General features: G+C 46.4%; 1 protein-coding gene across 1 annotated transcript in view; it reads left to right on the top strand.

Annotated features, from left to right (window-relative positions):
• Window positions 1-1,323: 1,323 nt before the first annotated feature.
• Window positions 1,324-25,587, top strand: part of ASB5 (ankyrin repeat and SOCS box containing 5) — an 89,528-nt gene continuing 65,264 nt past the window's right edge. Inside the window, exon 1 of the mRNA XM_040418690.1 lies at window positions 1,324-1,630. Coding sequence (XP_040274624.1) covers window positions 1,438-1,630 — 193 coding nt within the window. The 5' untranslated portion in view covers window positions 1,324-1,437. The remainder of the gene's footprint in view (window positions 1,631-25,587) is intronic.

The raw sequence follows: 25,587 nt of genomic DNA, 5'->3' as shown, positions 1-25,587 counted from the left end.
GAACAGACAGATGTTAGACCTGTGAGTGCTTTATAACAGAACCTTATGCAGCTGTTTTAGGGGCAGTACAGTGTCTCCACGGTTAGCACTGGGGTCCTAGGTTCAAATCCAACCAAGGACAACATCTGCTTGAAGTTTGTATGCTCTCCCCATGTTTTCTCCAGGTACTCTGGTTTCCTCCCACGCTGATAGGGAACATAGATCCATCGCGGACAGCAAGTGATGATGACGTCTGTAAAGCGCTGCGGAATATGTCAGCGCTATATAAGTGAGTAAAATAAAAAAGTATTCAATACAATTATTTATCAGCTATGAGAACTCTTATCTTGGTCTAAGACAGGCATGCTCAACCTGCGGCCCTCCAGCTGTTGTAGAACTACAACTCCCACAATGCCCTGCTGTAGGCTGATAGCTGTAGGCTGTTCGGGCATGCTGGAGGGCCGCAGGTTGAGCATGCCTGGTCTAAGAGATGCATGATGGACTCCTTTATTACAGTATCCTTTCCACAGGGTCCAGCTACACAACAACATTTTATGTAATGTTTCTCAATGATGTCGCAATGTGACACTCAACGTGCTGTGACTGTGACGCAACAGTCCCAAAAACCGAACCCTAAATGACATATAAATCTGCGCTGTGGCAGTTAGGAAGCTCTGAAAACTATAATCCAGAACCAGTGCCCCTACAAGATAAATCCAAAAGAAAAGTATTATATATTGCTTAAAAATAATATTTGCAATTTCTGTACCAACATTTAGCAATGTGGCATCAGTGGTTGCAATCTGTGTGGTCTATTGAAAGACCCCTTTGATGAACTTTACCCCCTATTTGCCAAATCTCCTAGATTGTTTGGGCATCTCCTATAAAAAGACAGGATTCCAAGTGAAAACAACGACGATTCTGGCAGGAGCCACCAGTCACTTACTGGTGAAGAGAAGGCTGGCACTGGTCATGGGAGCTCTCCTGAGTGGCACTAGTAATGGGGACTTTATGACTGTAGTTAATGGAGTTTAGTTGTTTTCGCACCTAAAGAATTTTAGTATCTGCATGATTTGCAGCATCCTAAAGAATTCCTTCTGGATAGTGAGTGACTTCTCCCTCCATAATATTTATGGGACGGTATAACCCTATAATACACAGGCCGCACGCACTTTAGTGTTTAGATCTGCACATAACTATTATTAGCACTAACATGAGACAGCACTTTTAAATTGTTTGACGTCAGTAATTGGCGATGACTGTAGACTGGACCTGGAAGTGGTCTTAGAAGTTGTGCCCAGCATAAATAAGCCCATATTTTCAGCAGCAGGCATCATGAGCAGCTGGTATCCGGTTTCCCTAGTACCAGCTGTTGTGAGCAGCTTCTGGCTGTGGCCATGTGATCCTGTCAATAGTTCAGACCCTCTCCTAAACAGGGACAAAGGCTCTGGGACAGCTATGACGGTGCTGGAGGAAAAACCTTTTGCTCAGCAACTCTCCAATGTCTACTTCACTATCGCGGCACTTTTCTGCTTCAAATTGTTTGTAAAAATCAGCCTTGCCATCCTCAGCCATTTCTATATAGTCAAGGGAAACCGTAAAGAAGCTGCACGAATAAAAGCAGAATTCTACACCGTGACCCAAGGACAAGGTACTGTGCTCATTATAGTCCTTCTAGTGCTCTGTTAGATCTACAAATACAATAAGACTTTATGGCTTTCTTAGAATGCAACACAAAGGATCTACTAATATGAAACACAGTGGCACTAATGTATCAGTCTTAAAAGTCAACGTAAAAAATATGTATTGAGCATGTCTCTTGTATGAACGTGTTGTGAAAGTGCCCTCACCCCATTAAGGGCAGCAGCTTTCAATTTCCAATAGAAGGGGGCGTGATGAAGCAGTCGTAAAACTGCAATAAATGTATCACATTTGATGGATCAACTTGCAGGATATCAGGCCGAACTAGATGGACAGATGTCTTTTTTCAGCCTTACAAACTACCTTACTATGTTACATTATGTATCAAGCTGTGACCAAATTATGAGCACAATAGTTACATGACCCCAGTGCTTCACCCTCCTGACTGTACAGTTTCAATGTGGTCCGGAACAAGTCAAGTAAGAATGGTGGACCACCATATGTATTTCATGTTCCTACCCTATAAATACAGTACTTTTAATTGAAAATGTCCCCCGTTACTACAGTTATTAATTACTTATTTAGCGCAGAGGAAGGTCACAATCTAATTTCTCGATCTATATGTCTTTGGCGTCTGGGAGGAAACCAAAGTGCCTGGAGAAAATCCACGCAAACACAGGGAGAACATACAAACACCATGCAGATGTTGTCCATGGTCGGATTCGAACCTAAGGCTCAAGCGCAGGACGGCACCAGTACTAACCACTGAGACACCATTTAGATTTATATTTTGGTTGGATTTTACAGCATTTATAAATTATCATTTTATCTGTTAAACCAGCTTATCAAAAAATAACACAAATACATTTTTCAGTACATACATGGTAAATTACTGTAGATTGGGTGGTCACACTTATTTTTGCATTATGTTAGGTTCGTGGCTTCCTCCAGAGACTTTATAATTACTAGGCAAGGCTGATTATTTTGTTGCCTTTGGATACAGCTCAGCTATGCTCACACAGATCTACTGGGTAACTTTGTATTTTATCTAAAGCACGGTTGTGAAGAAAACACTGCTCATGCTCCCTACTATGTTGAAAATTGAAACCAAACAATGGAAAAACTGTCTAAATGTGGATGAGACCTCCTTTTGGTTATCCTACCATAGGATATCAGTCATCTTTAGTTGATTCTTCGGGGTTTGTCATCTTCCTTCTGTGCACTAACACATGTGAATTGCTCATGGTTTTATATAAACTGGTTATCATACTGTACGTAATTAAAGAGGTTCTCTAGAATTTTACTATTAATGGCTTATCCTCAGGATAGGCAACTGACAGAGGTGTGTAGTTCCAGTGCTGACTTCCAGCGTCGGACTGACCCACCAGAGTACCATGGAAGGTCCATGAGCAAAAAATAAAATTTGGAGCTTCCTTTGGAGCCAATCACTTGCCTCTAGGTTCAATTTTTGGAATCAAACCTTATAAGGCCTCTTTCACATGAGTAGTACTGATTGTGTATTGAGGATCTGTTCAGGGAAACACTGATGGTTTTGCACACAAGTTCAATCCGTTTTTTCTGTGATTGCGTTCAGTGTGTGCATTTTTTCCATCAAGATTGTTTCCAGATTGTGTTTTTCATGCGTGTAAATGAAGAATAGCAATCTACATCTCCTAATGAATTGACCATCAGTGAAACATGTATTGCACCCTTTTTCCCGTACTTACAAGCGAAAAGTTATATCACTAAAGTCATTTCCGCCATGGCGGACTCCGAATGGAGCCCATATTTTAGACGATGGTTCTCGAACCTCAATAAGGGGAAGAAACAGATTTCATCAAACTACCAGTTCCTCCATGTACCAATTGACTACTCCGCATCTACAGCCCCCATGACTAGATGGCAAGCGGTAGGTGCCACAAGCTACCCCATCAACGATACTCCGGGCATTGGAGTTCTCATACAAACATTTACCCGTAGCAAGATACACAGAAATGATCCTACAAATCTGCCACAGGTCCTATCTGACTCCGAGACCGGGGTTTAGAATGGGCATATACGATTCCAACAATTGTTTTAAATGTGGGGCTTCGGATGCAGGACTTTACCACTGTCTATGGGACTGCCCAATGATACAACAGTTCTGGGACAAAGTCATCACCTTCACTAACACACACTTAACCACTTTTACCCCGCGCGACCCACTTTGGGCGCTGTTCGGTTATTTAGATAAGGATAAATATAACTGTACCCCAGGGTGTAGGAAGTTGCTACATTTTGTGGCAGTAGCAGGAACTAAGGCGATCCTACAAGTCTGGCTACAACCCACAATTCCCCCCTTCAGATTGTTCTTGGAGAAACTCTCCTATATCATGCGTATGGACTAGGTGGAGGCCTCGCATCAAAAAGACAAAAAAGTGGAACACTTCTTTCAGTTGTGGGAAAGTTTTATTAATATTCTGCCGGATGTAGCCACATCCGTAAGGCCATACACAAATGCTTTTCAGGGACTACTTGGTTCCTGCAACAGACGGTACTGGGCGAACTACCGGTTCTACTGTCATGAGCTGGGGGAGGGGGGCCCACAGCGTCCAGATACTCCCGAGCATCTAAGTTCTTGTTTTGGTTTCTTTTTTTTTTTGTCCCTTATCTGTTTGTGTTGTTCTATACATTACTTTCACGAGGTATCACTGCCCATTAGGTCAGAGAAGATTTCACTGCTTTGACCCCGGGAACCCACTAGGGACTGTATTTGGTTAGTATGTTCTGGTTTTCTCTGGGATATCTGCCGTAATATTTTACGGAGATGATTGTCTGATACTGTTAGTTTCGTTGGACTTCTGTTACGTATGCTCATGGAAAAGGCATTTGACAAATAATTTTGCACTTGTACAAACGGATATTATTGATGGCGGTGAGACATCGCTCTTGTTTGTATGTTTATTCTTCAAAAAATTTTAAAAATTTATAAAAAACAGTTTACACGAAAAATGTATTGCAACTGGATGCCTTCTGTTTTTCATGCAAGCCCCATTCATTTCTATGGAGCCAGGATTGCGTGAAAAGCGCATAATATAGAACATGCTGCAATTTTTCCTGAACACAAGGAGGATGCATAAAAATTGATGCTCATGTACACAGACCTGTTGTAATAAATGGGTCAGGATTCAGTCCGGATGGTATACGTTCACAACACGCATCGCATCCAGACGGAAAACTCACTTGTGTGAAAGAGCCCTAAGACTTTATTGATGATATTGGGGTTGGGCCCTGAGAATGATTTGCTCTGTTGGGCCCAAGGGACCCTAGTCCGGCACTGATGACTTCTGAAGCTACCCCTGAAACAGTGGCAGGAATGTGGGGTGAAGGACCCCTGCCAATCAGATGAGGTTAGGTCATCAATAGTGAAATCCTGGATAACCCCTTTGAGGAGTATTCTAAACACAGACGTTGATAGCATATTCACAGAATGTGCCATGAAATCTAATAGAGGCAGGTCCTACCTCATTGACTTATAATGGGGTTCATTGGATTTGGTTATCTTTTAACCAGAAACCTGATTTACCAGAATTCTACCTTTATCTATTTGACATTACTAGGATCTAGGATCATGGACAGTCCATTTCAATCAAATGTGCAACGTTTCACAAAAGAGAGGACTGCTTTATGGTTTATCTCCTCTACCGGGTTGATGGACAAGCCAATATCAATAGAACGCACGGGAATAATTATCCGCAGTCGCTCACAAATAGGAGTCTGCGTCCAGTCTGACAGGGCCCTGTTACCAGTTCATTTTGTATCTGATTTTAGCACCAGAATTTAACACAATTAGACAATTTAACAATGTTTTACATAAATTATACGATAAAAAATATATTAAATAATACACTGAAAAATCTTGCATTTGGGACAATATACTTAGGGCCCTCTGTGCCACTTTTTCTGATAAATATGAATCCCTTGGAAAAATAGGCAGAACTCAAGTTGCGTCTTAGAAACAGATTTTTTTGTTACTGAACATAAGCTTTGAAAGGGTTCCGCAGTTTTTCTATGCAAGTTTAGCCCTGTAAAATGAAATTTTCTGGAATTTTATAATATAAGTTGTGCATTTATTTCTCATTACTTGCTTGCTTTCAGTGGAAAAGGTATATACACCAACCTTAAGACCCAATAGACGAGTATACAGTTATATCTAGTCTAGGCAATCCTCCGTGAGATGAGCATTTACCATTGCAGCAGACTATCAGAAACATTTGTGCTATTGTTAATGTACCTCAGTCACAGAGGATTGCCTAGATTAGATACTATTGTATCCCCTTCTCATCTTTCTTTAAAGGGACCCTTCCATCAGAAAGAGGTCATTTTTAATGCAATATTCATAGAAAACATTTTTTTGAAAAATTTCTGGCTGTTTTTCATTTAGACAGTACTTCGCTATTGGTATTTTTTTTATTTAAATGGGTTGTCCCCAGTTCTGCCACTATTGTTTACATACAACAGCAGCATTTCAAGGAGTACACTGAAGATTCTGCACACAGCACACACAGATAGTATAGGCAGGTAGTGTGAGTCAGGGGAGTTCTATAACTTTGCAGCTAAGCATTGGAGGGGCTCACCCACTATATAATTTCCCCTCTGCTCCCTTAGATAAGACAGAAAGGATATATTCAGCAGTGTGTGGGGGTACATTCAGAGGAACATGGAGGACAGACCTTGGTGGTTAGGGGAGGAGTGTAAAAGCTGCCAGGAGGAACCTGAGAGATGCTAATGTAATCCTGTAGTTCACAGGAAGTCAGCCACACAGGAGAGGATGACATCCCGTGTACACAGAAGAGCAAGCTCAGGACTTGCAGACTGGAAATGACACAGCTGAACATAATGGACAAGATTACATTAAAATATTGCTATATAAGAAATATTATGTAATGTGGTACGTATTAGATGCCTTAATAATGAGTAATGTGGTACATATTAATACAAGCTAGGCATCCTATCATAATAGTTACTTCCAGTAGGATAATGTTCCATGTCACATAAGACATGTAATCTAGTTCCACAAAAAATGGCCATAAATTTAGTGTGTTTCAGGAGACTGTGCAGTCAGCGAAAATGTGATATTCTCTATCACCAAACTAACATAAAGGGTTGTCCTTTTTTATAGAAACAGTGCCACCCTTTTCTGTGGGCTTTGCCTGGGATTACATCTCCTTTAGGCCTTATGCACACAACCATATGTATTTGGCGGTTTGCAAAACACGGATCCGCTAAAAATATGGATGACGTCCGTGTGTATTCCAGACAATAATAGGACATGTCCTATTTTTGGGCGGAACAAACATACTGACATACAGAAATGGAATGCACACGGAGTAACTTCAGTTTTTTTGTAGACCCATTGAAAATAATGTTACCACATACAGTCCACAAAAAAAACGGAATGGACACCGAAGGAAAATACGTTTGTGTACATGAGGCCTTACTGTGGGGTTAGAAAAGTATTAGAGATGAGCAAAGTTCTCTAAAATTTGACTCAGCTGCTTCCCAGAATTTTACAATAAAATTTGCTTTGTGACAAATTACTTTGTCACAAGGCACATTTCTTTGTAAATAGCAGGTGCATTGAAAGGGAACAGTGATTGCGCCGGACCCGTCATTGAACCCCTCAGATGCCGTGTTCTTCACTGATCGTGGCATATGAGATCCATATTAAATTATTTAAGTGTTTGCTAATTTAAAAAAAAATTTTAAAATTTGCTTACCTCATCCATTGAAACGCAAAATCTCATGCACCGCGCTATCATACGTCACCGCGCACGAGATTTCGCCGGCATCTTCAAGCAAGATAGTCACGGTGGCCTCTTCGCGCTCAAATGGATGAGGTAAGTATGATTTTTATTTTATTTTTTGCATTTTTACTGTCATTTCAGGGAAAATCTATTTGTTACCACAAAGCACAAGGAAATTCAGCTTTGCGGCGAATTGACTTTTTTCTGAAATACAGATTGAAGTCTACTTCGTGAACTTTGATTCGCTCAACACTAGAAATGATATCGTATGTGTATGTGTGACTATTGCAGTGTTATGTATCTGCTTTGAAGGGTTTCATAGAAAGCCTTGTCAAAGAGACAAAAAAACGACTGATGTTGACACAGATGGTCAGATGCGTCCCTTGTCTCAGAGAAAGTAAAGCACCGCACTTGTCCGTGGACTTTATCTGGCACCGCATCTAGTTGAATGGGTCTGAGCTGTAATACAAGGAAAGGATATATCATGTGTGTGACTATTTTTGTGTTATGGATTTGTTGTGAAGGGTTTCATAGATAGTCTTGTCAAAGGGCAGAAAAACTGATTGATGTGGAAACAAATGGCCAGAGAGATGTTTTCCTTGCCTTGGTTTTTAACAATTGATAATGTCAGTCAGTAGCAGTTGTTGAGGGAAATAAAATGCAGATCAAGTTCTCAGCATTCATTCCGGACAGGTCACAGGTCTATAAATAAGAAATAAATGCATGCTACGTGTGTGTTTGCATAGAAAATTGCGCCATACTGTACTTTAGGTCATTGCTCTTAGAGCAGAAGACTCAAAATAACTAAGTCAGTAAAATCTGCATGCTTGATCTTATGATCATCAGACTACATTCATTTAATGGTCTATATTGGGCAGTCACCATCCACTGGAAATATGTAGTCATGAATCTGGTGTTCTTTGACCTAAATTCTCTTGCTTTGTTAATGTTACAATTGGCTTTAAACTTGGGGTAACTTAACCACCTTACTCCCAAAAATAGACACACCTGTTATTGTATTTTACCAATTAGCGGAATTTAGCGGAAAAATCTTCAGGAGAGTTTTTCAAATCGGAAGGTAATTCTGCAGCCTTTTCCATAGGTGTTAATTTTAGGCTCGGAGTTTCATCATAAACTTTAATGGTAACTGTAATTTCATACCATATTCTGCCACAAATACGCCAAAAACCCATAAGACCTTCTTTATACGCAGTCTTTTTCTGTATTGTTTGGTTTTCTGTATGATTATTTTCATGTACTTTTCACTGCATTTTTTTTCTGTTCATTCATTTGTAACATTTTTACTGACATTTTTCAGTCAGAAAAACCCAGAACAAATGCCATAAGTGAAGCATGCTGCATTTTGAAAAAAAGCTATTCACACCACCACAATTGATTTCCATTGTTCTGCGCTGTTTGATGTGCAGAACAACGAAAATAACAGAAGTGCAGGATTCAGCACATAACTGACCCAAATGGAGCCAAACTGCACCTGTACTTAACATCCAACAGAACAAGTACAGATGACAGGTGCTGTGTATTTGAATGGAGGAGACATCTCATGGAGGTGATCTGCCTGGTGACATGACCAGAGATGAGCGAATCAAAGTTGACGAAGTGAAATTCAATCCGAATTTCAGGAAAAATTCAATTCGCACCAAATCCAAATTTCCTGACTCTTTGTGGTAACGAATCGCATTTTTTTTCCTAGAATGGCTGCTGCACGTGTTAGGACATGGAGCAAAGAACTCTGAACGAGGGATCACCCACAACGCCATGCATCCAGCCAATCAGCAGCCAGCCAGCCCTGGGTTGTCACAGACCTATAAATAGCCTCAGCCATCTTGGATTCAGCCATTTTCCAGTGCACAGTGCACTCCAGTGCAGGGAGAGACGTCAGCAGGAGCTAAGGACAGTGCTAGGAAAGACTTGAAAACTTTTATTTTCCGAATAGACATTCAGGGAAAGATCATTAGAAGTGTAGGAAAAGGATAGGGAGTAATTATTCCAGCAGAACAGGGTTCAGTAGGGGAGTTTACAGCCTCGGTAATAGGAACAATCCTATTACACCTTGCTGCACTGACTGGGGATCTAAATTGCCATTATACTGCTCCTTTCAGGTTTGCAATAGATGATACCTCAGTAATTCCAGCAAACCTTTCTTGTTATTGGGGTGCAAGTGCTGTGTGATACAGCCATTAACAGGGTGTATGACTAGGAAATATTTCTAGGTCTTATTAGCCCTTGTGCAGTGCAGTTATATGTTCTAAAGACTTTTCTTGGCATGTATAAGTGGAAAAAAAATAAGGGCTTACAGTATTTGCCGTTCAGCGGTGCAGTTATACGTTCTAAAGCCTTTTTTGGCGTGTATAAGTGGAAAAAAATAAGGGCTTGTTTGCCGTTCAGCGGTGCAGTTACATGTTCTAAAGCCTTTTTTTGCATGTATTAGTGAAAAAAAGGGCTTATTAACCGTTGTGTGGTGAAGTGAGAAAATTTCTGCCTTTTTTGGCATGTATTAATGGAAAACAAAAAGTGTTATTTGCATTTCAGCGGTGCAGTTATATATTCTAAAGCTTCTTCTGGCGTATATAAGTGGAAAAAAATAAGGGCTTATTTGCCATTCAGCAGTGCGGTTATATGTTCTAAAGCCTTTTTTGGGGTGTATTAGTGGGGAAAAAAGGGGCTTATTAGCCGTTGTGTGGTGAAGTGAGAAAATTACAGCCTTTTTGGGGTGTATTAATTTCCTTCTTATTTATTTATTTGATCTAACAGTATGTCATACAGAGAAGTGACAGGCCCTGCACAGGGGAGGGGCAGAGGCCTAAATGTTTCTGGCGCAGGCACAGGTCGCAGCAGAGTAAGGGGACGTGGCAGCAGGGGTCACTTCGAGAGGCCTGAGCTTCCGGTTTCATCTAGATATTGTGTCTTGACCAGCAACCCAGCGGTTCTTTAATGGTTGACTCGGTCATCCACTTCGTCCCAAGTGACATCAGACACCCCCAGCCAAGAGTCAGTGGGATTGTCAGACACAGCTTTTTGCATGGCCCGGAAGCAGGCCCTGTGCCCTCACCTGTCCTCAACCTGCCACTGTCCTTTTCTGTTCTCTCAGCCAGAGAAGTATTATATGCTGTGGGCTCAGCTCCACTATACAGCGAGGACGAGCTACTAGTCAGCAGCTACTGCGCAGCCAGGATCTGGAGGAGACATCCGCCGCTTCCTCCGGTAGGTGGGTAAGTAGTGATGAGGAGAGTGGAATGGGAGCTGGTGTTGCGAGCGGTCAGGCTCCTGGCTCAGAGACCGTTGAGGAGGACATCAGTGATGTGCAGACAGTACTCGATGGGGATGTAGCCGATCACAATTGGGAGCCAGGTGACAAAGGGTGTTCATCATCATTGGGAGAAGAGGGTGGCAGCTTGCGCACGAGGCAGCGGCGGAGCCAGCAATTCGGTAGCGTGGCCGGGAGTCAGCAGGGTTTCAGCAGAGGGAGATCGGGAGCTAAATGTGCCCTGTGTAGACCACCCGCTTTGCAGGAGCCTACCTGCCAGGAAGGTAGTGCTACAGGGGTTCACTTAGGCAGCGGCAGTAGCAGTCAGTCAGTGCGGAGTGTTGGGGGTAAAAGCACCTACTCAGCGGTGTGGTAGTTTTTTGTTAAGCTGCCGGAGGAGGTGAACATGGCCATTTGCAGAAACTGTGGGAAGAAGGTAAAGCGTGGCCAGGGTGCCAATGTTGGCACCATGGTCCTGCGTCAACATATGTAGCGTCACCATAAAGTGGCCTGGGAGAAGCGTGGCTCCAATGTGGTGGTTCAGCCTGCCGCAGCAACCGCTGCATCACCCAGTGGCACGCACCAGATTTCAGGCAGTCAAGGCTCCACCACCTCAGCCGAAGGAAGCTGTCTGTCCTTCCCATCATCTACCGGTCCTGATGCTCCTGTTCCTCGCCCTCCTGCTCCTCGTCAGTCATTCCATCAGCAATCGATTACCAAAGCGATTGTCAAGAGACAACAGTATGCTTGCACTCATCCAACGGCGAAGAAGCTGAACGTACTCCAGGCCAAGTTGCTGGTGTTGCAGTCCCTCCCTTTCTAAGTGGTGGACTCTGCACCTTTCAGAAAACTGATGACTTGTGCCGAGCTGAGGTGGAGAGTCCCAAGCCGTCATTTCTTTGCCAAAAAGGCAGTACCAGCCCTGCACAAATATGTAGGACAAAAGGTGGGCCAGTCCTTGAGCCTGTCGGTGTCTGCCAAAGTGCACTGCAGTGCCGACGTGTGGAGCTGTAACTACAGTCAAGAACAATATATGTGCTTTGTAAATGTGGTTCCTGCCCAGCCAAACCAGCAACTTGTCCAGGTGACGCCGCTTCCGCCTCTAAGTTCTCACGCCGTTGGTCCAGCAACAATGTCCACCACAGCCTCCTCATCCTCCACCGTGTCCTCGGCCTCCACTGCAGGGACAATTCACAGTGCCCCACCAGCATACCACATGTGCAGGGCATGTCATGCTGTTCTGCACCTAGTTTGCCTGGGCGAATGGAGTCACACAGGGGAGGAACTGCTATGCCTCCTTCATCAAGAAATTGAATCCTGGCTTTCTCCACAACAACTCAAAATCAGAACCATGGTGACCGACAACAGGAAGAACATGGTGTTGGCACCCTGCATGGCGCACGTGTTCAATCTGGTTGTCAAGCGTTTCCTGAAGTCTTCCACCCATCTGCAAGACATCCTAAAAATGGCCAGGAAACTTTGCATGCACTTCAGCCACTCGTACACCGCCAAGCACACCCTCCTTGAGCTGCAGCCGCAGAACGGCATCCCCAACATAGGCTGATATGCGACGTTTCCACCCATTGGACCTCCATATGTTGGACCGACTATACGAACAGAGAAAGGCCATAAACATTTTCTTGATGATACAGGCGGACAGAGGTACTCCCCTGTGTAACTTCAATGTTAGCCAGTGGCAGCTCATGCGTGACACCTGCCGTTTGTTCAGGCTATTTGAGGATGCCACATTATTTGTCAGTCGCCAGGGCTACGGGATGAACAACGTGGTCTGCGGCTAATGGGGGACCGAGTGTACCTTCGGAACTCCGTTACAGTACCCCCCTTTTAAGAGGGGCCACCGGACCCAAGACTTCAGGCGATGGCCTTTCAGGGTGTTCTAAATGAAATTTTCAAACAAGTCTAGGAGCATGAACCTCCCTGGCAGGTACCCAAGATTTCTCTTCAGGTCCATACCCCTTCCAGTGAATCAGGCACTGCAAGGAATTACGCACCTTCCTGACATCCACTATTTTAGACACCACATACTCGACAGCATCATTAACAAGAACCGGCGGAGGCGAGGCTTTCGATGGTACTACCAGTTCAAAAAAATTTTTAAGTAGAGATTTATGGAACACATTATGAATGTGGAATGACTCGGGCAGCTCCAACCTAAATGATACCGGGTTAATCACCTCCTTGATCTTATATGGTCCAATAAAACGAGGAGCAAACTTTTTAGAATCTACCTTAAGAGAGAGATTCTTGGAGGACAACCATACCTTATCCCCAACCTGAAAATTCACCCCCCTTGAACGTCTCCTATCGGCCTTGAGTTTCTGAGAACTTTGAGCCTTTTCTAAGTTCGATTGAACCCGGGCCCAAACTGTGCACAGTTCAGAGGAGAACCTATCCGCCTCAGGGTTAGAGGAGGAGACGGATGACCCAGAATGAAAACGGGGATGGAAACCATGGTTACAAAAGAAAGGTGAAACCCCAGCAGAAGAATTGACACGGTTATTCAAAGCAAATTCAGCCAATGGAAGAAATTTCACCCATAATTGATGGTCATCAGCAACATACAACCTCAAGAATTGTTCCACAGACTGATTAAGGCGTTCAGTCTGCCCATTACTCTCAGGGTGGTAGGCAGAGGAAAAAGACAATGAAATTTGAAATTTTTGACAGAAGGCCCTCCAGAATTTGGACACAAACTGCACACCCCTGTCAGAAACAATATTTTCCGGGATACCATGCAATCGAACAATTTCTTTCACAAAAATAGACACCGGGGTTTTGGCATTCGGGAGTTTAGACAGGGGAAGGAAATGGACCATCATGCTAAACCTATCGACCACTACCCAAACTACAGTCTTACCCTCCGCCGGCGGTAGGTCAGTTATAAAGTCCATCGAGATATGGGACCAGGGTCTACTGGGAATGGGTAGGGGTCGTAGGTTACCAGCAGGGCAAGTCCTAGGTGTCTTGGACCTGGCACAAACCTCACAGGCTGACACGTAGGACTTGACATCCCTAGTTAGAGTGGGCCACCAATAAGAGCTAGAAACCAGATCCTTAGTGCCCTCAACACCCGGATGTCCACAAAAGGCAGAATCGTGACACTCACCCAACAGCTGAAGACGAAATTGTACGGGAACAAACAACTTATCTGTTGGGGTGGATACCGGTGCCAGATGTTGTTCAGACCTAATGCGAGCCGAGATATCCTGGGTAAGAGCTGCTAAGAAGATTTTTGCTGGTAGGATGGATTCAGGTGGTACCTCAGTAGGTTGAAAAGCATGGAAGCTCCGAGATAATGCGTCCGCCTTCACATTTTTACTTCCCGGCCTGAACGTAATGGAAAAATCAAAACGTGTAAAAAACAGAGCCCATCTGGCTTGACGGGGATTCAACCTCTTAGCAGACTCGAGAAACATAAGGTTTTTATGGTCAGTGACAACAGTTACACAATGCCTTGCCCCCTCCAGAAAATGCCTCCACTCCTCAAAAGCCCATTTAATAGCCAGCAGCTCCCTATTCCCTATGTCGTAGTTTCTCTCCGTGGGAGAGAATTTCCTGGAGAAGAAGGCACATGGTCTCAGGTTAGTGAGGCTCGCAGGACCTTGTGAAAGGACTGCTCCTGCGCCGTCCTCGGACGCATCCACCTCCACAATAAAAGGTTTCTCCTGATCAGGCTGGATCAGAATGGGAGCGCTACTGAATGCCTTTTTTAATTTTTCAAATGAAGAAATGGCCTCAGTAGACCAATTCTCCAAATCCGCCCATTTCTTAGTAAGGTCGGTCAACGGTTTAGCAATTACGGAAAAATTCATAATAAATTTACGATAGTAATTGGCGAAACCTAAGAACCGTTGTAAGGCCTTTAAGGATAAAGGTCTTACCCATTCCTTAATTGCTAGTACCTTACCAGGATCCACCTTGAAGGCGTGAGGAGTCAGAACATGCCCTAGAAGCAGAATCTCCTGTACACCAAAGACACATTTCTCTTGCTTAGCGGATAGCTGATTCTCCCTCAACACCTCTAATACTTGTTTAACATGAGACACATGGGATTCGAAGTCAGGAGAGAATATCAAAATGTCGTCAAGATAGACAATAACAAATTTACCTAAGAACTCCCTAAGAATGTCATTCATAAAGTTTTGGAACACAGCTGGGGCATTGCTGAGTCCAAAAGGCATCACCTGATATTCAAAGTGTCCTACCGGGGTATTGAACGCCGTCTTCCATTCGTCTCCCTCCTTGATTCGGATTAGATTGTATGCCCCTTTCAGGTCAATTTTGGAAAACCAGGTTGCCCCCAGAACCTGGTTAAATAAATCTGGAATCAATGGGAGGGAGTATCTATTCTGGACAGTGATTTTATTTAATCTCCGGTAATCGATACATGGCCTAAGACCACCATCTTTTTTCTTAACGAAGAAAAACCCCACCCCCATAGGAGAGACAGAAGGTCTAATATGACCTTTACCAAGGCTCTCCTTAATATAATCTTCCATGGCCTTGCGTTCGGGCATAGAAAGATTATAAATTCGTCCCTTAGGAAACTTGGCCCCCTCTACTAGCTCTATGGTACAATCATAAGGTCTATGGGTGGGTAGAACCTCCGGGGTTGGTGATGAGAATACATCAGAATATTCTCTAACAACAGAGGGTAAAGTATCAGACTTTACTGAGACCCCAGCCTGTACCACGGACAGGCACGAGTCACACTTAGGCCCCCATCTCACCAACTCCCCATTGGACCAATCTATAGTGGGGTTATGTAGTCGGAGCCAAGGCAACCCTAGTACCACCTCAGCCGGTAGCTTTTCCAGGACTAAAAGCGAACATCTCTCTGAGTGGCACACACCCACGGTTAGAGAAATCTCCGAGGTACATAAGCTCACCGTACCACCAATAAGAGGAGTAGCATCAATAGCCATGACATGAATAGGAGTTGGTAAGGCAGACATAGGAATACCCAATCTTACACCATACTCAGAGTCAATAAAGCTAGCCGCTGAGCCAGAATCAATAAAGGCCTTACCCGGCCATTTATCTACTCCCAGAGAAATCGTAATGGGTACCGAAAGCTTACATTTAGAAAATTCAGGGTGTACCTGGTCTTTAGGTTGCCTTGCCTTAGGAGACTTGACAGAGAGGACCTTCTTAGGACACTGGTTGATCCAATGGTCAGGATCTCCACAGTAAAAGCATTCTCCACGTCTGCCGCGAAGATTCCCTCGGGTCATGCCAACCTGCATGGGTTCCTCAGTGCAGACCTCAGCATTGTCTGTGGGATAGGCCTCTGGCTGGACCACCATCTGGGAAGAGAACTGTTGTTCCTGTCGTCTCTCTCTAACCCGTCGGTCAAGTCGGACAACAAGGGTCATCATCTCCTCTAAGGTCTCTGGAAGTTGATAACTGACCAGAAGATCCTTTAATTTATCAGACAGACCTGACCTGAACTGACTCTTCAGGGCTGGTTCGTTCCATCCTGAGGGGACACACCACCTTCTGAATTGGGTGCAATAATCCTCTGCTGGTAGATTGCCCTGAACCAGTGCCTTTAGAGCTGTCTCGGCTACTAGAGCCCTGTCTGGTTCATCATAGAGGGTACCCAGGGCCTGAAAGAACCCCTCCACAGAAGATAAACAACTGGCGCCAGCAGGTAAAGAGAACGCCCAGTCCTGGGGATCATCCTGTAATCGGGAAATTATAATGCCCATGCGTTGACTCTCGGGGCCAGAGGACACGGGGCGCAAACAGAAGTAAAGTTTGCAATTCTCCTTAAAAGAGAGAAACTTCTTCCGGTCTCCAGAAAAGGGTTCTGGGAGCTTAATCTGGGGCTCAAAATGCGGACTGGAGGCCTGAGGAGTGGAAGAACCTTGCCCTAACTCAAAAGAACTGAGTTTTTTCCCTAACTCCTGCACCATCTGCGTCAGATTAGAGACATGGTCAGTCAGGGTCACCAAAGGATTCATTATACAGTGGTTATTGGGCCTGTTAATCTGTAACGGTCGCGTACACACACACACAGGGGGTAGGGAAGTGACCACTGCGCTCCACCCTTACCCCTGGCCCTGCCTACTTGCCTCGCGAGTCCTAATGACAGGGGAAAACTAGACAGCAATCCCTAACTTGGAATAAGTGCAGGGATGACAGACAGACAAACAACAGGACGTGAACGGACCGAGTCAATACCAGGAAAGCTACAAAGTACAAATGGAGCAAGCAGAGAATTGTCAGGAGAAGCCGGGGTCATAAATACCAGGAGAGACGTGAAGTACCAAAGGAGTCAGCAGAGGATCGTCAGGAGGAGGCCGGGGTCAGAATACCAGGAGAGCAGCAAAGTACACAAGGAGCAGGCAGAGGATCGTCAGGAATTCAGCAGGAGGTAAGTACGCCAGGAAAGACCAAATCACAGGTGGAACCTAAATTAACAGGCAACCTGTGGCCAGCAGGCTGCCTGTATTTATAGTGGGGAGTGAGGGTCATGTGACATGGTCAGCGTCACATGACCGACAGACCAACCAGTCGAGCACCGAGTGATCAGCTCGGCGCTCAAGGCAGACTTAGGAGCAGGGAGCCACCCAGCTAGTAAAGCCGCCCTGGGAACGAGGTAAAACACAGATCCTCGTTCCCGAAGCTAAGCAGCAGGTCTGTGGCTAATGGGGGACCGAGTGTACCTTCGGAACCCCGTTACACCCGCCTAGTGAAGAAACTACTCACCAGCAGCAGCAGCCAGATTTAGAGCAGAACCTGAACCAGCAGATGGTGGCATACTTGGACAGCACCCTGCCACCCCACATTGAAAATCCGCTGGACTACTGAGCAGCCAAACTGGATTTGTGGCCGCAACTGGCCAAGTTTGCCCTTGAAAAGCTGTCCTGCCCGGCCAGTAGTGTGGCATCAGAGCGGGTGTTTAGTGCGGCGGGGGCCATAGTTACCCCAAGGAGAACTTGCCTGCCCACCCAAAATGTGGAGAGACTGACCTTTGTCAAGATGAATCAGGCAGGAATCAGCCAGGATTTCCACCGACCAATGCTTGATGCATCAGATTAGATCATCCATGCTGCCTCACTCAAACCTTCTTTTGGCTACCTGCCTCAGCTACTATTCTAATGCTGCCACCCGCTGGATGCAACACATCTAATGCCAAGTGCTCCTTCTTACACCCACCATTATCAGCGGGTACTGTTATTGCTACCCACCTCCCCACTCTGTCATCGGGTCACTCTGTGGTCTCCTCATGCTGCTGCCACCTCACCACTCAGGCCTCCTCATGCTGCTGCTGCTGCCACCTCCACACTATGTCACCTTGCTAGTCTGTGGCATCCTCATGCTGCTGCTAACTCAACACTATGTCACTGGGCCACTCTGTGGCCTTCTCATGCTTCTGCTGCTGCCACATCCACACTATGTCACCTTGCCACTCTGTGGTCTCCTCATGCTGCTGCTAACTCAACACTATGTCATTGGGCCACTCTGTGCCCTCCTCATGCTGCTGTTAACTCAACACTATGTCACTGGGCCACTCTGTGGCCTCCTCATGCTTCTGCCACCTACACACTATGTCACCTTGCCAGTCTGTGGTCTCCTCATTCTGCTGCTAACTCAACACTATGTAAATGGGCCACTGTGTGGTCTCCTCATGCTGCTGATGCCACCTCCCCACTATGTCACTGGGCCACTTTGTGGTCTCCTCATGCTGCTGGTACCTCAACACTATATCATTGGACCACTCTGTGGACTTCTCAAGCTGTTCTCCCACCCTCCCCACTCCATGACTGGGCCACTATTTTGCCTTTTTTGCCTCGTTGACATCATCATTTTTTTTACCTTTCTTCTGATCTGTCAGAAGTAAGGAAAAATAAGACGCACAACAGATCCTGTCTGTATAGCAGCTGTAAGGCCTGTATGGTTATTTGGTAGCCAAAAGCAGGAGTAGGTACAAAACACAGAAGACGTGCAAATATTCCATTCATGTGTCATCTCTGTTTTGGACCCACTCCTGTTTTTTTGGGCTTTAGCAATACTGATGGATTATTGACCAAATGCTGACTGATAGAAGGCGGATGCTCAACAGACATGATCTGTTTTTTGGGGGGTTATTGTTCTGACGGATCAGAGGAAGGGCAAAATAATCAGTGATGTCAACACACACTTACTGCTGACACCCTCTCCACTCTGTCAGGGGGGCTCTACTTGTATAAGCGTTTAATAGAACAGGTTCTGTAGACATCTATGTGGAATCAGCTGACGACGGTGTAAAAGAAGTGCGCTCTTTCAAGCTACAGTAGGATCTTGGGCCTCTGCACAGTTCTTTATACCTGGCGCTAACATCGACCTGTAAGGCTGAGTGTAGTGTCCCACTAGGTAAAGGTGGGCACTCCACAAGGGTTAACAAGCCTTTTTGCATTAATGTGATGTTTAATGTTCATTTCCCTGTGTTGTCTGGGTGTCAGGCCTGTTAGGGTGTAATTTAGCCTCCTAGACGTTAGAGGGAGCTAGAGAGCCCTAAGTATATATAGGTAGGCCCAGACAGGGGAGAAGTAGTTCAGTCCAGGTGGCTAGAAGTGTATCCTAGTCAGCCTGTAGTTCCTGAGGCTAAGCTTAGCTCAGAAGATTACCCCAGAAGAAGGACTTACCTCCTGGGAGAAACCTGCAGTTATCCTCCAGCAAAGCAAAGGCAGTACAACCAGCTCAGATAAGTAACCTGATGGGCAGAAGTACTCTAAAATAGAAGCAAGGGTCAATACGGGAGGAAGATTATTTTACCAAGGATTAAAGCCAGCATTTAGGCATCCGGGCCTTGGGATACAGCCAGCCAGAATAGCTGTGGAGATAGTGCAGCCTGGACTGTGAAGGATTAATTGTATACAGGGGTCAAGTCCTGGGAAAAAAAGTGTGGGAACTCACCCAAGATCCACTGCAAACCCCCCCCCCCCAAAAAAAAATAAATATTTCGCTGAAAATTCAGTGCAACACCGCTCCCATTAATTTCTATGGAGCCGACGGAAATAGCCGAGGCAGCGAGCCACAAGTCTCCCCGCTTCGTTCTCTATATAGGTGCGGGTCCCAGAGGTGGTGATATGTAGTGATATGCCCTAGTGATATGCCCCCATTGTCTGAGATGGGAAAACCCCTTTAAAATACAATACATGTGAATGGGCTTTTGAAAGCTACGTGTAGCGAAAAAAAAAAAAAAGCACTGAAAATCTAGCATGCTGTAATTTGTGTCGCTGCGGACTGAGCCAAATGTACACATTGTGATCAAAACAAAACAAAAACTCCCCTTATATATATTTTATTTACAGTTCTGAAGCCTCAGAGGTGCTGTCAGGCTTGGCCTCAGGGGTGCTGACAGGCTTGGCCTCAGGGTTGCTGACAGGCTTGGCCTCAGGGGTGCTGACAGGCTTGGCCTCAGGGGTGCTCTAGGCAGCTGGGCTCAGGGCTGGAAGTGGGCACCGCACAATAAGAAAAAAATATTTTTCATTACACCTCAGGTCAGACCAATCAGACCCCCAATGTTAATAAGACCCCAATAAGACCTCAGAACAGAACCCAATATGAATGACCAACAATCAGCCCTCAGTGCCTTTCATCAGCCCCCCAGTGCCTCTAATCAGCCCCCAGTGCCTCTCATCAGCTCCCCAGTGCCTCTCATCAGCCCCCAGTGCCTCTCATCAGCCCCCAGTGTCTCTCATCAGCCCCCAGTGTCTCTCATCAGCCCCCCAGTGCCTCTCATCAGCCCCCCAGTGCCTCTCATCAGCCCCCCAGTGCCTCTAATCAGCCCCCAGTGCCTCTAATCACCCCTCCAGTGCCTCTCATCAGCCCCCAGTGCCTCTCATCAGCCCCCAGTCCTCTATATCAGCCCCTAGAGCCTCTCCATTAGCCGCCCAGTGCCTCTTACCAGCCCCCAGGGCCCCATTCACTAGCGCCCAGTGCTGCCCCATCCACCAGCCCCGAGTGCCCCCTCCACCAGCCTCCAGTCAGTGCCTCTCCATTCAGCCTATACGCCTTTTAGTATAAAATAAAAAAAAAAACTTACACTTACCTCTCCTGCTCCTGGACGCAGACGCTCCTCTTCTTCTACTGCTGTAGGCCGAGGACCAGGAAGGTGGCGGTGAGCAGGGTCATAGCTATTGCCTCCCTTAGGCAAGTGACAAACTGCCCCCCTCATTCTTAGGCAAGTGACAAACTCAGCTCTGCTACATCTACAATGAGCAACTACAACAAATGTAATGCCAAACTGCAGTTCCTCTATGTGATGCCTTGGATAGCTTCCACTGGACCCACAGGCTGTGGGTCCAGTGGAAGCTATCCAAGGGAGGCATCACAATCACATAGAGAAACTGCAGTTTGGCATTACATTTGTTGTAGTTGCTCATTGTAGATGTAGCAGAGCTGGGTTTGTCACTTGCCTAAGATTGAGGAGGGGGGGGCAGTTTGTCACTTGCCTAAGGCCAGGGTAAGGGGGGCCTCCCAACCCAGGCTGTGCACATTAATCCTGGCTGATCGATCGCTTGACTCACTCAGGGAGTCACAGACAGACACTAATAGTCTAGACTGGTCTAGCCACGGACGCTCACCTCAGCAGACAGGCGCACTCGTCGCAGGCTCAGGATAGGAGGAGGGGAGCTCTCAGCCATGAGAGACAGTGAGACAGTGAGTCACTCACAGTCGCAGTCAGCAGAACCGCATCACACAGCTTCCTCTACTTCCGTCTTATCAACTGAGGCCGCTCCTCCTCCCTCCTGCCTCCTCCCTCCTCCCTTAGCCTGCCCTGCACAGTGCGCTTCACGCAGGGCCTCGCCTCCGCTCCGCCTCCGCTCCCTGTGAACCCTGTGAATCTGATTTCAGCCGCGTTCTCCTGGCTTGAGGCTGAAAGGGAACGGCGTTCCTGTCATGAAAAAAGTGCAGGAACGCCGTTCCCACGCGTTCCCCCTCGACTCGACCCCTGGCTGTATACCCTCCAAGTATCTTGCAAGATTATACCTGCCATTATTGAATGTAAGCCTGCTTGTGGAACATTGATATAAGGAACTGCATCATCATCTGTATGTACAAAGTTGGACTGTTTAAAGTAAAGCAACGTTTGGTTCACTATACCACCTGTGTACCTCACTTATTGCTACTGGAAAACCGGTGTGCCACCGTTACCGGCACTGGCGTCACGATCCTTAAAGGGACCTTGCCCCAGGCACTCAAAATACCTGTAACATCCAGGGCACCTCATCCACCATCAGGCCTGGTCCCTACATACAGAGTGTGCCCCAGAGGAACTTGTATCTACCTCTCCTTCACTGCCGCATGCCTGCCCAGGGCCCTCCAATACAGTGAGTAACCCTCGATTGCCCATAACCGTGACCTCACTATCGCAATACCCTGCAGGTCTGGTGTGCTGCATAAATTGATGTCACGAACAGGATGCGATCATTCCGCGCCATTGTGGATTACAAAACTGTGTGCCATTATATGCCTCTAAAGTGACTAAGCCCGACTTGTTTATTGAAAATTGCTGGGCCAAAGGACTGTAAAATTTGCGGTGTGAAGAACTGTATATTGCATGGACTGTTTGCCGTTTATTTAAGCCACCGCTTGCTGTCAGTGAATAGACAGTGTTTTGCTCAAAGATGGCCGCTTAACTTAACCGGATTAAATGTGCGCCTCGTTGTACTCGTTTGGCGTGAAAAAGGACAAGGTGAAGTTACCGCCCAGCCTGCAAGGAGGAAGAAACGCCGCCCTGTCGGGAAAAAGTACCGCCTACCTGAATCCCGGAGCTGCAAGAGGCCGCGCCTACCTTCTGACGCTGAACGTGGGACTCCCGTCTGACGTAGCCACGCATCTCGCGAGACTTGGAGCGAGCACCGCCGGAGTAAGTACTAACTTTACCCTTCACCGGCCCCCTTCTGATTACTATACCAGAGCAGCCCCGACCCCTGCTAGGGTACCGGAGAGGGTCCTCCCTTAGCGACAAGAGACTTTACTTGAAAAAAAAAAAGGAACTCTGACATTGTTAACTTCGGTCCGCTCCGCTGTCATTTAAAGGGCCATACCCATCTAGTAACACTATGTCCGCACCTGAAGGAGCAGGGCAGGCGGCCCCAGAAATGCCTTTTGAAGTGCCCGCAACTGACAATAGGGCACCTGCCGCCGCGGCAGCATCAAGCCTGATGCCATTAACCATGCCGTACTATTTTGGGGCCCCCTGGTTTCCACGATATTCAGGGGAAGCCCATAAATTAAAGGACTTTAGGGACCAGATACTGGCCTTATTCCGGCTCTATCCTATATCTGCTGAACAACAAATGGAGATCCTCCTAGCTCAGTTAGAAGGGGCCGCCCGCAGGGAAGTCATGTCCTGGCCCCGTTCTGAAAAGAGTAGCCTGGAGCAGATTTTTGATCGCCGCGGCACCACATTTGAGGCCAGAACGGTGTCCGAAGTTAAAATGCGATTCTTCAGCAGGAAGCAGCAACCTGGGGAGTCGCTCCGTGATTTTGCTCTGTCCTTGCAAGAGACCCTGAGGGCTGTGGTCCAAGTGGACCCCAAGGAAGCTGAGGATCAGGACAGGACTCTTAGAGAACAGTTCATTGCAGGTGTAAGTACGGAGCATTTAAAGGGCCAGCTGAGGATGCTGTCAGCCCAGCATCCCAGTTGTGGATTCTTGGACTTTAAAGAGCTGGCCATCAGCATTCTAGGCCAAAACCCGGCCGCAGGGCCAGCAGCCTTGCCTGAATCTCAGGTTTGTCAATCAAAGACGGTCAATGTGGGGCCGGCTGGAGTCAGTCAAGCCACTCAGGCTCCAGTAACAGATGTAGTGGCAGCCCTAATGGAGCAAGTGAACCATCTCACTCTGAGCTTAGAGAAAGTATGCAAGAAAATAGAGGAGTGGGAAAGACCAATACTGTTGGAAGATGAAGGCCCTTTTCCTCCAAGGCTCCCACCTGCATATAGGGATGTCTACCCAAAAGAACCTGATGGACGGCCAAATTATCGGTCTAGAAATCGAAAGCAGCCTGTTTGTCACTATTGCAAAAAATATGGACATACTGAATCAATGTGCTGGCAGTTAAACGGGCAACTCCTGAGGCAGAGGACCGCCCCTCGGGAGGTAGAACAGTAGGTCCAAAGGATCCAAGCTGGATGCCTAAATACGCGGGATCCCGTCCAAAAATTAAAATATGTATCAACGGGATACCCTTTGAAGCCCTGCTGGATACGGGGTCACAGGTCACCACCATCCAACGACCTGCCTTTGACAAGTTCTGGGATCCAAGTCTCCTCATCCAGCCACCAGAGTCCTGGCTAGATATCATTGCCAGCAACGGTAAGCCAGTGAAAGTCCATGGGTACTGGGAACCTACTCTTCAGGTGGGAGAGGCCACCTTACCACAGCAAGGTGTGATTGTGGTACAAGCAGGAGATAAAGGAGGACACCCTGTGATCCTAGGGACTAATGTCCTTAAAAACTGTTACTCCGAAGTGCTTGAGGCATTGAACCAAACTATATCCTCAGCCTCGCCTGCTTCCAGAAGGGTCATTCAAAAGACTATCAGCGTGCTGTGCGCTCAACAAAGGTTTGCCAACAAAAAAGGGGAAATTTGTACCGTCCGGATCCGGGACAACCGGCCAGTAATCCTGCCTCCGAATTCCCAGATCATCCTGTGGTGCCGTGCGGTGTTAGAGATCCAGGGTCAAGACTATCAAGCCCTAGTGGAACCCATCCAGATTGAGAATCATCCCTTTATACGGACAGCCAAGAGTCTGGTGACCGTGTCCCAAGGTAAAGTGCCTGTCCGTTTAATTAATTTTGGTGATCACCCCGTTACTCTTTTTAAGCACTGCCCCGTTGCTCAGCTTTTCCAAGTGTCTTTCCAGGATGTGATCCGTCTGCCTGCCACGGAGACGTTCCAGACCGCACAGAGCAGCAGCGCCCCTGCCAGCGCCTCTACAGTATCCTGGTAGGAAGAACTTCATGTGGGAAACGAATCCACCCCGAAGGAGCAAATAGAGGGAGTTCTGAATCTGGTGAAAGAGCACCACAAGGCTTTCAGCAAGCACTCCACAGACTACGGAGAGGTCAGTGTAATCAAACACACCATACCCACTGGCTCTCATCCTCCTATCAAGGAGAGACACAGACCCATACCACCTTCGACCTATCAGTCTGTGAAAGAGATGATACAAGAGATGAAAGACTCTAATATTATCCAGGACAGTCACAGTCCCTGGGCTGCGCCCCTAGTCCTTGTGCAAAAGAAAGATGGCAGTATAAGGTTCTGCGTGGATTACAGAAAGATCAATCAAATCACCCACAAAGATGCTTATCCACTACCACGCATTGAGGAGTCCTTGACTGCCCTGGGGTCATCCGCCTATTTCTCCACCTTGGACTTAACTAGTGGGTACTGGCAAGTACCTATGGCCCCAGAAGATCGAGAAAAGACTGCTTTCACTACACCTATGGGCCTGTTCGAATTTAACTACATGCCGTTTGGACTGTGTAACGCTCCCGGGACGTTCCAACGGCTGATGGAACGTTGTTTAGGCCATAGGAACTTTGAAACCGTATTGTTATATCTAGATGACGTCATTATATACTCCAAGACGTATGAGGACCACCTAGAACACCTGGCGGAAGTGTTCCAAGTCCTTATCAAATATGGCCTCAAAATCAAGCCATCTAAGTGCCACCTGCTGAAACCAGCGGTAAAATACCTAGGGCACGTTGTCAGTGCCGAAGGAGTACAGCCTGATCCTGATAAACTTGCTGCTGTCCGCAATTGGCCTACTCCTACCACCGTGAAAGAGGTGAGAAGCTTTCTCAGCTTTGCAGGGTATTAAAGGTGTTTCATCCCCCATTTCGCACAAATTGCGGATCCAATCCAGGAACTCCTGAGGGGGCA

Source organism: Bufo bufo, chromosome 2 (assembly GCF_905171765.1).
Source record: "Bufo bufo chromosome 2, aBufBuf1.1, whole genome shotgun sequence".
NCBI lineage: Eukaryota > Metazoa > Chordata > Amphibia > Anura > Bufonidae > Bufo > Bufo bufo.
The sequence above is the reverse complement of the archived record's forward strand: the minus strand, read 5'-3'. Positions and strand labels throughout refer to the sequence as shown.